Here is a 12401-nt window from a genome sequence, read left to right on the forward strand (position 1 = left end):
CCTGCAGGCCTCGATGAGTCTGCATACACCGTTGTCGCCATCACGCCTCAATGGTCGGGGCCTGCAGCACGCCATCCACTCACAAGTCTGGGCTCCTGCAGAATAGACTTTCTTCTTCTGTCTTGGGAGAAAATACAGGAACCTGCGTAACTTCAAGTCAACACTTGCGCTGAGTGGACTTGGGACCCTCTGTGCCGGACCACGCGACCCAAAAGAGAAACCAGATCCAGTCCACAGTGCAGAGACAGGTGAACCACAGGAGTGCCTACCACTGTTTTCACTATCTGTAACAGCGCAGTCACTACACACAACCTTAAAAGCTAAGGCAGAAGGCACTTGAGAGTAGCAAATAAGCTGTGCTCCCATTTTAAAGCCAGCCAAAAACCATTTGGTTCTTTGTTCAGAAAATACTCTAGGAGGCTGGAAATGAAGTCTCACTCCATAAGTCAGACCAGGAACGCACCCAGTCACAATCACTGTTCATCACCAGGCTGACGGAGCACAGAGCATCTGCATCCCAAGCACTGGGAAGTTCACACTCTCTGGACTGTGATTCAAGGAACGACCAGGTGGGCTCCCAGACACAGAGTTGTCCTAGAGGCTCCTGATGCAGTTGCCACCTTTCAAACTGGAAAGGCAAACACCTCAACCAGAGACATGCACCATGTGATGAAGGAAGAACAATTAGGAGGGTTCCCTTCTACATGGCCATCTTTACAGGCAAATACAGTCCGACCAGGCCACCTCTGCTTCTTATTTTGGACCCCTGCTCAAAGAACTGTCCCAAGCTCAAATGTCACCTTCTATTTGATGCCCTGTCTGATCCCCTGGTTGGAGCTGATTGGTTTTTCTTTAGCACCTGTCCTACAGGAATTACAACACTTCTTTAATTTACTGACTGTTGAAAAGGACCCTAGGCCAGGTCCCACTGGGGAGGAGGACAAGTTTCTTGCCCTCAGGGAGCTCACAGTCTAGGAGAGATCAAGTGTGGGCACAGGTAATGGTGAGAGTTACCAGTGGTTCTAGATGCCATCAGAGAGGGAAAGAGCAGGTGTGGCAGAACCCAACCTACAGCCAAGGCGCCCAGAGAGGCCCTCTTGCTGCACTATCATCTGAGCCGCGCCTTGAAGGACAGGCAGGATCTGTCCATGCGGAGACAGAACAAGGGGATTCCAGGACAAGAGAAACGCATAAACAAAGAATGTGGCCAGGAACTTCTCTATGGGGTAGGCACAGGAAACGGCCCAGCTGAGCCACTGAAGGGGAAATAGTGACAAATCAGTTTGGCAAACTAGAACCAAGCCAGATTGAGAAGAAATTTGAATGCCAGACCAAAGAGTTTGGAATAAGACATACCCTCCTCTTAGGGACTTTATCAGAACCACCCAGGTCTTAAATAAATTAGCGTGTATGCGTGTGTGTGTCTCACAAACACACACACACACACACACACAAACGCATGCACACTCACACGCAAGATGCTACACCTTCCACCCTAACCCAATTTGAGAACCAGGGATGCAGTTAACACCATCACTCCCAGGCTGTGTTACACTCCTTGAGGGTGCTGGGGGAGGAACCAGGTGGAGAACCAACAATTTAAGACTTTCTATGGCATCTGCATATGTCTTTAGGAGCCTAAACATAGCCAGGAGAAAACCCTCAAGTGCAAGATTACTAGTGAGTGAGTGAGCAGGACAGGTGGGCAGAGCCAAGGCCGGTCTAAATGACGCTTGTCAGGATTCTCGCCAAGTCTCAACAGGCAGCCACCTCTAGAGCCAGGGGAGGGTGAAGTGGGAGGTGCAAGGGCACCACACTTCAAGCGGCGCTGCTCTTGGGGCCAGCAGTGCCTCCTGAAACGTGGCGTCCTGGGCACCTCTCTTGCCTCACCACAGCCCTGACCCTGCCATCTTGCAAATTCTGGGACCAGGCTGGGCATCTATTTTTAAAAAAGAGAGACAGACACACAGAGGAGTAGGGGGCAGCTCAAAATAGCTGTCCAGCACGTGCATACGACACAGGTTACCAGTTGACACCATCTCCTCCTTCACAGGAGCACAATCACGCAGCTACGACGGAGAGGCGGGGGCCACGTGCATCCACCTGCCTGACACACTCACCTGGACAGTCGGCTTCGTCGCTCTCATCCTCACAAGTCACCCAGCCGTCACACTGCCAGGGGAGGGGGATGCACTGGATGGCGCCGCTGCGACAGGCAAACTGCCCAGGGTTGCACCGCAGCTCTGTGGAACCAAAGGGCAAGAGGCCATTGAGGAAGTGGCAGTAGCAGCCAGGACCTGGAGCAGCCAGGGCTGCCATTGCTTGGCCCCTGTGAGCGTGGGCCAGACACCAGGCAGTCTGCCCATAGCCTGCCTTCTTGGGGACCTGCACGCACATCCCAAGAAAGAGCCAAAAGCTCTACACACAATGCCATAAGCCCCCAGAGCAACGCACCCCCCAAGACACTGACCTTTATGCATCACCTCAAACACACACCTGCTGCGTTTCTGCTCTGAGTTGGGCTCTGCAATGGGCCACAGAGACAGAAGCAAGAGGGCACCTGCCTCACCTCCTGAGGGAATCTGGGTCAACAGGGAGGACATACACACAAAAACACACACACCCAGGTTTCTGACAGAGCAAACAGAGGTCATCCCCACAGGAGCACTCAAACAACACGCTAACACAACAGGAAGGAAGGAGAGACTGTCTCCACCCGAAGGGCTCTGGAATGCTTCTTAAAGAAGGGTGAACAGGTTGCCAAGGTGGGTCCATGGTTTCAAAGGGTACATAAAATAGGAAAGGAAGAGCTTTCCAGAAAAAGCAGGGCTTAAGGAAGTATCACGGGGTGGGAAAGCATGCCAAGTAGACTGTGTGTGAGCAGACAGATGGGGAATTACCAGAGATAAGATCAGAAATATAAGAAGGGTCAGATTGTGGAGGCTTTGGGGGTAAGATAATTCTGACCTTTATTTGCTAAGTTGTAGGGACCCAGATGTTATTTCACCAGTAAGTATCATGATAAGATCTGTGTTTTAAGCAAGGTGTGTGTGTATAACCAGCAATGGTTTCTGGAAGCACTTATAATGGGTGGGGGGGAGACAAAATTACTAAATAACTCAGCAAAGTAAGGGCTTGAATTGAGGCAGGGGGTAGCAAATTACAGGCCACGGGCCAAATCCGAAACTTCCCACCGGTTTTTAAAATAAAGCTTTATGTGAACACAGCCACAAATATGCTACAACAGTGGAGCTGAGAAATGCAAAAGATACTGTATGCCCTATAAGGCCGAAAACAGTTACTCTCTGGCCCTTTAGGAAAAGGACTGCAGACTCCTGAACTGAGGTGGCTGCTGATAGATGGGCAAATCTTGGAACCACAGAAAAACACTGAAGTGTGAGGGATGGAGTTCTGCACACCTACTTGATGACAAAGGAAGAGGAAACAAAGAGCTCACTTACAAACGACAACATGCTCCTGCACATGCTCCCTCAGTCATCCTCCTCCCGGAGTTATTCCACTGAAATCCAGGAGGAACTATTCCTGCACCTGAGTCCTGTTCCACCACTGCCCTGAGTAATCAGAGCAAGCATCACTCCAATTTGTCACGGAAGATGAACGCAGCAAATCAGGTGGAAGGGGACAAGCCCTCCCCCAACCACCTCCTGGGACTGACACCTGGGGCATCGTGAGCCCACGTGGGTAAGTGTGCCACAGCCTCAGCGCACACAGGAGAGGGCTTCTTCAGAGTGCTCTGTAAGCAGGCTCAGATGGTGGGTGCAGCCCCAGTTCCACATCTCCCCACAGCGTCAGACATCCACCTGCATGTCCTCCAGTCCCAGGTGGGAAAGGGAGGGGTGGGGGCCGGGCGGTGGGGGAAGCTTGTTCCTATAATTCAGTGTACCCTCCCCTCCACCTGCCACACACTGCAGTAAATCAATTCAATCCAAGCACAGAAAAGCCTTTATAAAACTGACGACATGGATGAAATCTTCAACACATCGTCTGTTTTATAAAGGCTTTCAGCTAAGATGGAGTTACAGGGACGGATTTAACCACCTGCCTGAAACAACTGGGAAAAAGGATGAAATGTAAGAAAACACCAGTTCTCCAGACCCTGGACATCAGGCAAGGAATGAGAGAGACCCCTGAGAGTCAGGAAACACACGAGGTGAGCCTTCCTGCCCGAGGACATTTCCAGCCTGCAGAGCAGGGATAGAGACTTCAGCGGAGGGGTGGGGGTGGGTGGGGATGGCAGCGGCAATGACAGAGTCAAGTGGATGCAGCTCAAAGTGGGGGAAACCAAGGCAGGCAGAGCTCACGGGATGGAGCTCTGGAGAGTCCTAGAGGAGAGAGCTGCACAAAGACAAGACCCCGGAGATCTACAGAGGGACCCCTTGGGGCTTTGGACAGAGTACTGACCAGCATGTGGTGTGAGGATACTTCAGGCCAGGGAAAGAACCACCCTAAAGGTTGAGAGGGTACAACAACAAAGTCCAGAGGGCCATAGGCAAGCACCAGTTCTCAGGGGCCAGACTGGAAAAACTCATCATTCACAGGGCACTGTGTCAAGTATCAGAAGGGTCTTGCCTTGTTAGTGGGGAAAAATTAACTCAGGCTAAACGTGCTCCAGTCCTGCCTGACAGAGACTAAAAGCAAGAGCTAGAAGGACCAAATTGTTAGAACAAACCTCAGGAATATTTATAGGAATGCAAAACCACACAGCGCCCAAAAAGTCAAAATTCACAGTCCGGCATTCAATAAAAAAATTACTAGACATTCAGAGAAGCAGGAAATTACAATCAAACTGAGGAGGAAAAAAAATCAGTCACTCAAAATTGACCCAGAAATGGCACAGAAGATAGAACAAAGGCATTAAAAGTTGTTCTAACTCTATTGCAAATGTTCAAGAAGCTAGACAAAAAATTAAACATGTTAAATAGAGAAATGGAAGACATTAAAAAGAGACATGAGGCCGGCCCCCTGGCCAAGTGGTTAAGTTTGCATGCTCCACTTTGGTGGTCCAGGGTTTGCTGGTTCAGATCCTGGGTGCAGACCTACACACTGCTCATCAAGCCACAGTGTGGCAGCATCCCACATAGAAGAACTAGAATGACCTACAACTAGGATATGCAGCTATGGACTGGCAACAGATGCTAGCTCAGGGCCAACTTCCTCACCAAAAAGCATACCTTTAAAAAAAATAAAATAAAAACATACCTACTGCCTAGACATGAAAACCACAGTGCTTGAGATGAAAAATACACTGCACAAGATTAACAGATTCAGTTTTGTAGAAGAAAAGATTAGTGATTTGAAGAAAACAATAGAAACTCTCTAAACTAAAACACAGGGGAAAAAAAGAGCCAAAAGAATGAACTGTGAGCTGCGGAACAACTTCAAGCACCCTAACATACATGAACTTGGAGGGGGAAACAGACAAAACATTTGAAGAAACAATGGCAGAAAAACTTGCCAATATGATGGAAACTATAAACCCACAGATCCAAGTAGCTCAGTGGACCCCAAACACAAGAAATATAAAGAAAACTACTTCAAGGCACATCATAATCAAACTGCTTAAAACCAAGATAAACAGAAATCTTAAAAGCAGTCAGAGAAAAAAAGACATATTATGCACAGAAAAAACAAAGGCAAAGATGACAGCAGCTTTCTTGTCAGAAACGTTACAAGCTGGAAGACAGCGGAGCAACAGTGTTAAGTCCCAAAAGGAAAAAAGAAAAAGCTGTCAATCTAGAATTATCTAGAGCACAAACATGTATACCACACTGTGGGGTTTATAATGTATGTAGAAGTAAAATTTTGACAACAAGAGCAGAAAAGCTGGGAAGAGAGCAGCAGAAGCACACCATCTTAAGGCTCTTATACTACAGGCAAAAATGTCTGTCATGTGAAGGTAAACTGTGACAGGGCAACAACGAATACCACTAAACCAACACAAGAGCTCCAGCAAACATGCCAACGAAGAAGACAAAATGGAATAAAACATTCAACCCAAAAGAAGGCAGAAAGAAAAGGAACAGGAAACACACAATAGATGGTACAAAAAGAAAACAAATGACAAAATGGTACATTGTGATTAAATTCACCCAATCAATAAACATATGGGGTGACCTAAACACCCAACTAAAAGGCAGAATTTGTCACATAGGTAAAAAAGCAAGACCCAACTATATAGTGCCTAAAAATACCTACTTTATATAAGGACACAAATAGGTGAAAATAAAAGGATAAAAAAAGATATACCATGCTCACACTGATCAAAAGAAAGCTGGAGTGGCTGTATTAATATCATACAAAGTAGACTTCAGAGCAATGTAGAACAGGAACGTAGAACATCATTTAATAATGATAAAGGACGTAAAATCCTAAATGTTTACGTATCTACAGCAGAGCTTCAAAATATGAGGGAAAGACTGCTATAACTGCTAATAGACAAATTCACAATTATATCAGAGATTTCAACCCCCTTTCAAAAACTGACGGAATGAGCAGATAAGAGAATCAGCAAGGATGCAGACAACCTGAACAATGCAATCAACTAACTGGACCTAACTGACATTTATGGAACTCTCTACCCCAAACCAGAAGAATATATATTCTTTTCATATGCATACATAGTATTTACCATAATAGGTAATATCATGGGCCATACAACAAACCTCAATACATTTATAATGACTCAGATCAGAGTATGTTGCTTGACCACAACTGAATTAGATTAAAAATCAATAGCAGAAAGACATCTGGAAAATACCCCAACTAAACGCAAACAGCTGAGACACTTAATAACTTATGGGTCAAAGAAGAAATGAAAACGGAAATTTGAAAGCATTTTAAATTAATGAAAATTTGTGGAATGCAACTAAAGCAGTTCCCAGAGGCAAATTCATTGCATTAAACTCCTACATCAGAAAAGAAGAAAGGTCTCAAATCAAGGACCTCAGCTTCCACCTTAAGAAATGAGAAAATAAGACCAAATGAAACCCAAAGTAAGCAGCAGAAAAGAAATAATAAGGATCAGAGTGGGAACTGATGAAACAGACAAATAGAGAAAATAATTTTTTTTAAAAAGTGTGGTTTTCTTTTTTTATTTGAGACGATCAATGACACTAATAAACCTGTAGCCAGACTAATTAGGAAAAAAATAAAGAACACAAAATACCACTTATCAGAAGAGGGGTGTCATCACTAGATTTCAGAGATATTAAAAAGGATAATAAGGGGGGGAGTAAGAATAAGAAGGAAATAGTGAATCACTTTAAATCAGTAAGTTTGACAACTTATATAAAATGGACAAATTCACGCAAAGGCACAAACTATCAAAGCTCACTCAAAAAGAAATCAATAAGTACAGCCCTACAGCTATAAAAGAAATCGAGTTTTATTTAAAAACCTTTACACCAAGAAAACTCCAGGTCCAGATGGCTTCACTGCAAAATTCTACCAAATATTTAAGGAAGAAATAATACCAATTCTTCCAGAAATTCAAATATTAAAAAATTACCATAACAATAGCATAAAAATAGGAAACACTCAGGGATAAATCAAATGACAGATGTCCAAGTCCTATACATTGAAAATTATAGAATATTGCTAAGAGAAATTCTTTAAAGACCTAAACCTATGGGGAGATATCAAGTGTTCATTAGTGGACTCAATCTGAGTAGACTCAATATTGTTAAGAGACCAATTCTACCCAAATTGACCTATAGATTCAACACAATCCCAATCAATATTCCAGCAGGCCTTTTTGTAGAAATTGACAAAGCGACTCTGAAATTCATATGGAAATGCAAAGGACGTAGAAAACCCAGACAACTTTGAAAAGGAAGAACTCAGTTGAGGACTTACACTACCCGGCTTGAAGCCTTACTATAAAGGTATGGGAATCTAGACAGTGTGGTATAAGCATCAAGATCCACGGAACCAGAACAGATGGTCCAGAAATAGGCCCACACATACATGGGCAGCTGATGTACAAGAAAGATGCAAGGGCAACTCCTGGAGGAAGAAGAGCCTTTCCAACACATGGTACTGGGACAAGAGGATACCCATTTTTTTTAAAAAAAGAACAACTTTGATCCATTCCTTGTACCAAAAACTAACTCAAAATAGATCATAGACCTACATGTAAAACCTAAAACTATAAAACTTCCAGAAGAAAACATGGGAAAAAATTTTGTGATCATGAGTTAAGCAAAGATTTCTTAGGTACATCTACCAGAAGCATGATCCATAAAAGAAAAAGTTGATAAATTGCACTTCATCAAAATTGAGAACTTTTCCTCTTCAAAAGACACCGTTCAGAGAATAAAAAGAAGTCACACACTTACTAGGAGAACACATTTGCAAATCACATTTATGAAAAAGGACTTGTACCCAGAACAAATAAAGAATTCTCAAATTTCAACAATAAGAAAACAACCCAATTTTAAAAATGGGCAGGGAGCCGGCCCCACAGCATAGTGGTTAAGTTTGGTGTGCTCCGCTTTGGTGGCCAGGGTTCACAGGTTTGGATCCCAGGGGCAGACCCACACCACTGGTCAGCCATGTTGTGGCAGCGACCCACATATAAAGTAGAGGAAGACTGGCACAGATGTTAGCTCAGGGCGAATCTTCCTCAAGCAAAAAAGAGGAAGACTGGCAAGAGATGTTAGCTCAGGGCTAATCTTCCTCCACAAAATAAATAAATAAAAATGGGCAAAAGATTTTTTTTTAAGATTTGTTTCCTTTTTGTCCCCAAAGCCCCCGGTACATAGTTGTATATTCTTAGATGTGGGTCCTTCTAGTTGTGGCATGTGGGATGCCACCTCAGCGTGGCTCGATGAGCAGTGCCATATCTACACCCAGGATTCGAACCAACGAAACACTGGGCTGCCTGCAGCAGAGCTCAAGAACTTAACCACTCAGCCATGGGGCCAGGCCCTGGGCAAAAGATTTTAATGGACACTTAACCAAAGAAGATATGCAGATGGTAAATAAGCACATAAAAAGATTCTCAACATCATTAGTCATTAAGGAAACACAAATTAAAACCATAATGAGATAATATTACATACTTATTAGAATAACTTAAAATTGAAAATAATGACCATACCAAGTGTTAGCAAGTGTGTCAAGTAATTAGAACTTTCTTACATTGCTAGTGAGAATGTAAAATAATATAACTACTTTGGAAAACATTTTGATGGCTTATAAAAAGCTGAATACATACTGACCATAAGACCCAGAGATTCCACTCTTAGGAACTGACCCAAGAGAAATCAAAGTACACGTCCATACAAAGGCTTGTTCACAGTCATTTGATATGTAATAGCCAAAAGCTGGAAACAACCCAAACGTCCAAAACAAGCGAATGTATAAACAAACTGCAGTATACCCATATTGTGGAATACTACTCAGCCAGAAAAAGAAATGAACCATTGATACATGTGCAACATGTCAAAAAAAGAAACAAGGGGCAGGCCCTGTGGCCGAGTGGTTAAGTTCGCGTGCTCTGCTGCAGTGGCCCAGGGCTTCGCTGGTTCAGATCCTGGGCGTGGACATGGCACCGCTCATCAGGCCACGCTGAGGTGGCATCCCATGTGCCACAGCTAGAAGGACCCCACTACTAAAATATACAACTATGCACCGGGAGGATTTGGGGAGAAAAAGCAGAAAGAAAGGAAGGAAAAAAAAAATGAAGATTGGCAACAGTTGTTAGTTAGCTCAGGTGCCGATCTTTAAGAAAAAGAGAGAAACAAAGACAAAACAAAAATAAGTGGCCAGCTGCAGGCTGTAGTTTGCCAAACCCTGTTCCAAAGTCTAAGTGTCGGAATAAATCTTTACCCTCTACCCCACACCCAACACCCAGCACAGGGATACACTCACTTAATGTCCAATGAACTGAACTGCTCAAAGATCTTCCTCTCTTCTTTAAGTAGATAACAAAACGTCAGCAGTTCTCTGATATGCCCTGGAAGGTTCTCTCCCTTCCTGATTCACCTGCAGTCTCTGATATGCCCTGGAAGGTTCTCTCCCTTCCTGATTCACCTGCAGTGCAGGGGCTGTTCTGAAAGCAATCCAACATGTGAGTCACTGGTTAACACATGTGAATCACCCATTCAAAAAATATTTACTGAGCACCACTTGGTGCCAGACAACTCTGCAGGTGACGTGGCAGAGCGGTAAACAAGCAGGGAGACCCAGGACTTAGCAGAGCTTGCCTCGTGTGGTGGGCCTGACACACAGACATCAACCATGATGCAGACGGGTCTAATGTGCACTACTCTAGCTGTCAATTAACATGCCCCCTCCTCTCTTCCTCCAGATCTTCTCACGTCCCTTTGTAAAGCATCCAGCACAATTTCTGCCACATACAAAGCTGCTCAAAAACTGTCGCCCTGTCTTCCCACTACTAGCTTTGCCTAGGCCTTTTCTTGTGCCGATCGTCTCCTGGCTGTAAAATGGGAGAGAGAGGCAGACTCTTCCTAGCCAATGCACTATTGATGCTTTCTGAAACAATCCACACCCTCGCCATGTAAGTGCAAGGCCACAAACCAAAATAAGAAATTCTATCACACTAGCAGTTCTCAAATTTTTTCATCCCAAGACCCCTTTATACTTTTAAAATTTCTGAGGACCCCAAAGATCTTTTGTTTATGTGGGTTGTATCTGTCAACAGTTATTGTGTTAGAAATTAAAACTGAGGGGCTGGCCCTGGGGCCAAGTGGTTAAGTTCGCACGCTCTGCTTCAGCAGCCCAGGGTTTTGCCGGTTCAGATCCTGGGCGAGGACATGGCACCGCTCGTCAGGCCATGCTGAGGCGGTGTCCCACATGCCACAACTAGAAGGACCCACAACTAAAAATACACAACTATGTACCAGGGGGCTTTGGGAGAAAAAGGAAACAATAAAATCTTTAAAAAAAAAGAAATTAAAACTGAGAATTTGTACACACAAAATTCCCAAGTACAGGCTCAAAAGGTTAAATGCAGAGTTACCACATGACCTAGCAACTCCACTTCTAGGTATATGTCCAAAAGAACTGAAAGCAGAGACTCCAACACATACCTGCACACTGATGTTCACAGCATTACTTACAACAGCCAAGAGATAGGAAACAATGCAAGCATCCATCAACAGATGAACAGATAAACAAAATGTGGTATATCCATATAATGGAATATTACTGGGGCGTAAAGAGACATTCTGACACATGCTACAATGTGCATGAACCTTGGGGACGTTATGCGAAGTGAAAGCCAGTCACAAAAAGACAGATGCTATATGATTCCACTTATATGAGGTACCTAGAGTCATCAAATTCAGAGACAGAAAGCAGAAGAGAGGTTACTAGGGGCTAGGAGGAGGGGCATGGGAAGTTAGTGTTTAATGGGTACAGAGTTTAAGTTTGGGAAGATGAAAAAGTTCTGGAAATAGATAGTGGTGATAGATGCACAACACTGTCAATGTACTTAAAGCCACTGAAGTGTACACTTAAAAATGATTAAAGTGGTAAATTTTATGTTGTGTATTTTACCATAATTTTTAAAAATCCTTTAAAAAAAGAGAGAGAATCCCAAGTACACACCCCATTAGCCATCAGTCACATGTCAAGCAGCCTCCAGAAATGCCACTGTGCACTTGTGAGACAATGAGAGAACGAAGCAAATGACACCTTGGTGTTATTATGAAAATAGTGTTGACCTCGCGGAGCCCCCGAGACCCCCAGGCCACGCCTGAGAGGCCTACTGCTTTAAACTATGCAGTGTTCAGGAACTGGAGGACTTGTGTCCCTGTAGAAATTCAGAAGTCTCTATAACACAGATTCTTTCTCTAGATGCAATTTCTTTGTTGTCAGCAAGCCTTAGGCCTTGTTTTAAATTATGTAAACCGAGCTGTCTCAAATCACTGTGTGAAATTTAGTATGCTGCCTAAATTGTTTGGAATCGATTTCTCCTCAACATTCGCCCAGAAAGAAATAGAGGAACAGCAGAAGCACACGTGTCCACGGTCAAATCACTCAGGAAATCAAAAATTTCCAGCCAAGAAACGCAGCAGAGAATTCTAGTCCACCTCTTCCTACTGCCCACAGCCCACTTGGACAGTCCTCACCAGAGTGGACTGAGACCCTCAGAAGCAGCCTCCATGCCCTGCTGGAGCATCCACCCGGGGACCAGGAGGTCCCAGCTTCCCCAGCAGGCCTGCTCCCAGGTGGGCAGTGCAGCCTCCATCAGATGCTTCAGACAGTCCTCCTCGGAAAGACCTAACAGCTGCTTCCCAGCGGGGAGCTCCCACAGGCTCTCATTCCGCCCCCTGCACAGCGCAGCACTGGGACAGGGTACGTGTCCAGCACCACACTCAGAACCAGCGGCAGAGGGGGAGGATTTGAAAAGA

At 44.6% G+C, this 12401-nt stretch overlaps 1 protein-coding gene across 6 annotated transcripts in view; it reads right to left on the minus strand.

Moving 5' to 3' along the window:
• DGCR2 (DiGeorge syndrome critical region gene 2) overlaps window positions 1-12401 on the minus strand; it is an 89281-nt gene that overhangs the window by 58409 nt on the left and 18471 nt on the right. For 5 of the 6 annotated variants that reach the window (XM_046639049.1, XM_046639045.1, XM_046639046.1 and 2 more), the window contains one exon: window positions 2121-2243. The exons of the other annotated variant lie outside the window; for it this stretch is intronic. In XM_046639049.1, the coding sequence (XP_046495005.1) occupies window positions 2121-2243 (123 nt within the window). The remainder of the gene's footprint in view (window positions 1-2120; window positions 2244-12401) is intronic. 6 annotated transcript variants of the gene reach the window in all.

Source organism: Equus quagga, chromosome 15, assembly GCF_021613505.1.
Source record: "Equus quagga isolate Etosha38 chromosome 15, UCLA_HA_Equagga_1.0, whole genome shotgun sequence".
NCBI classification, from domain to species: Eukaryota; Metazoa; Chordata; class Mammalia; order Perissodactyla; family Equidae; genus Equus; species Equus quagga.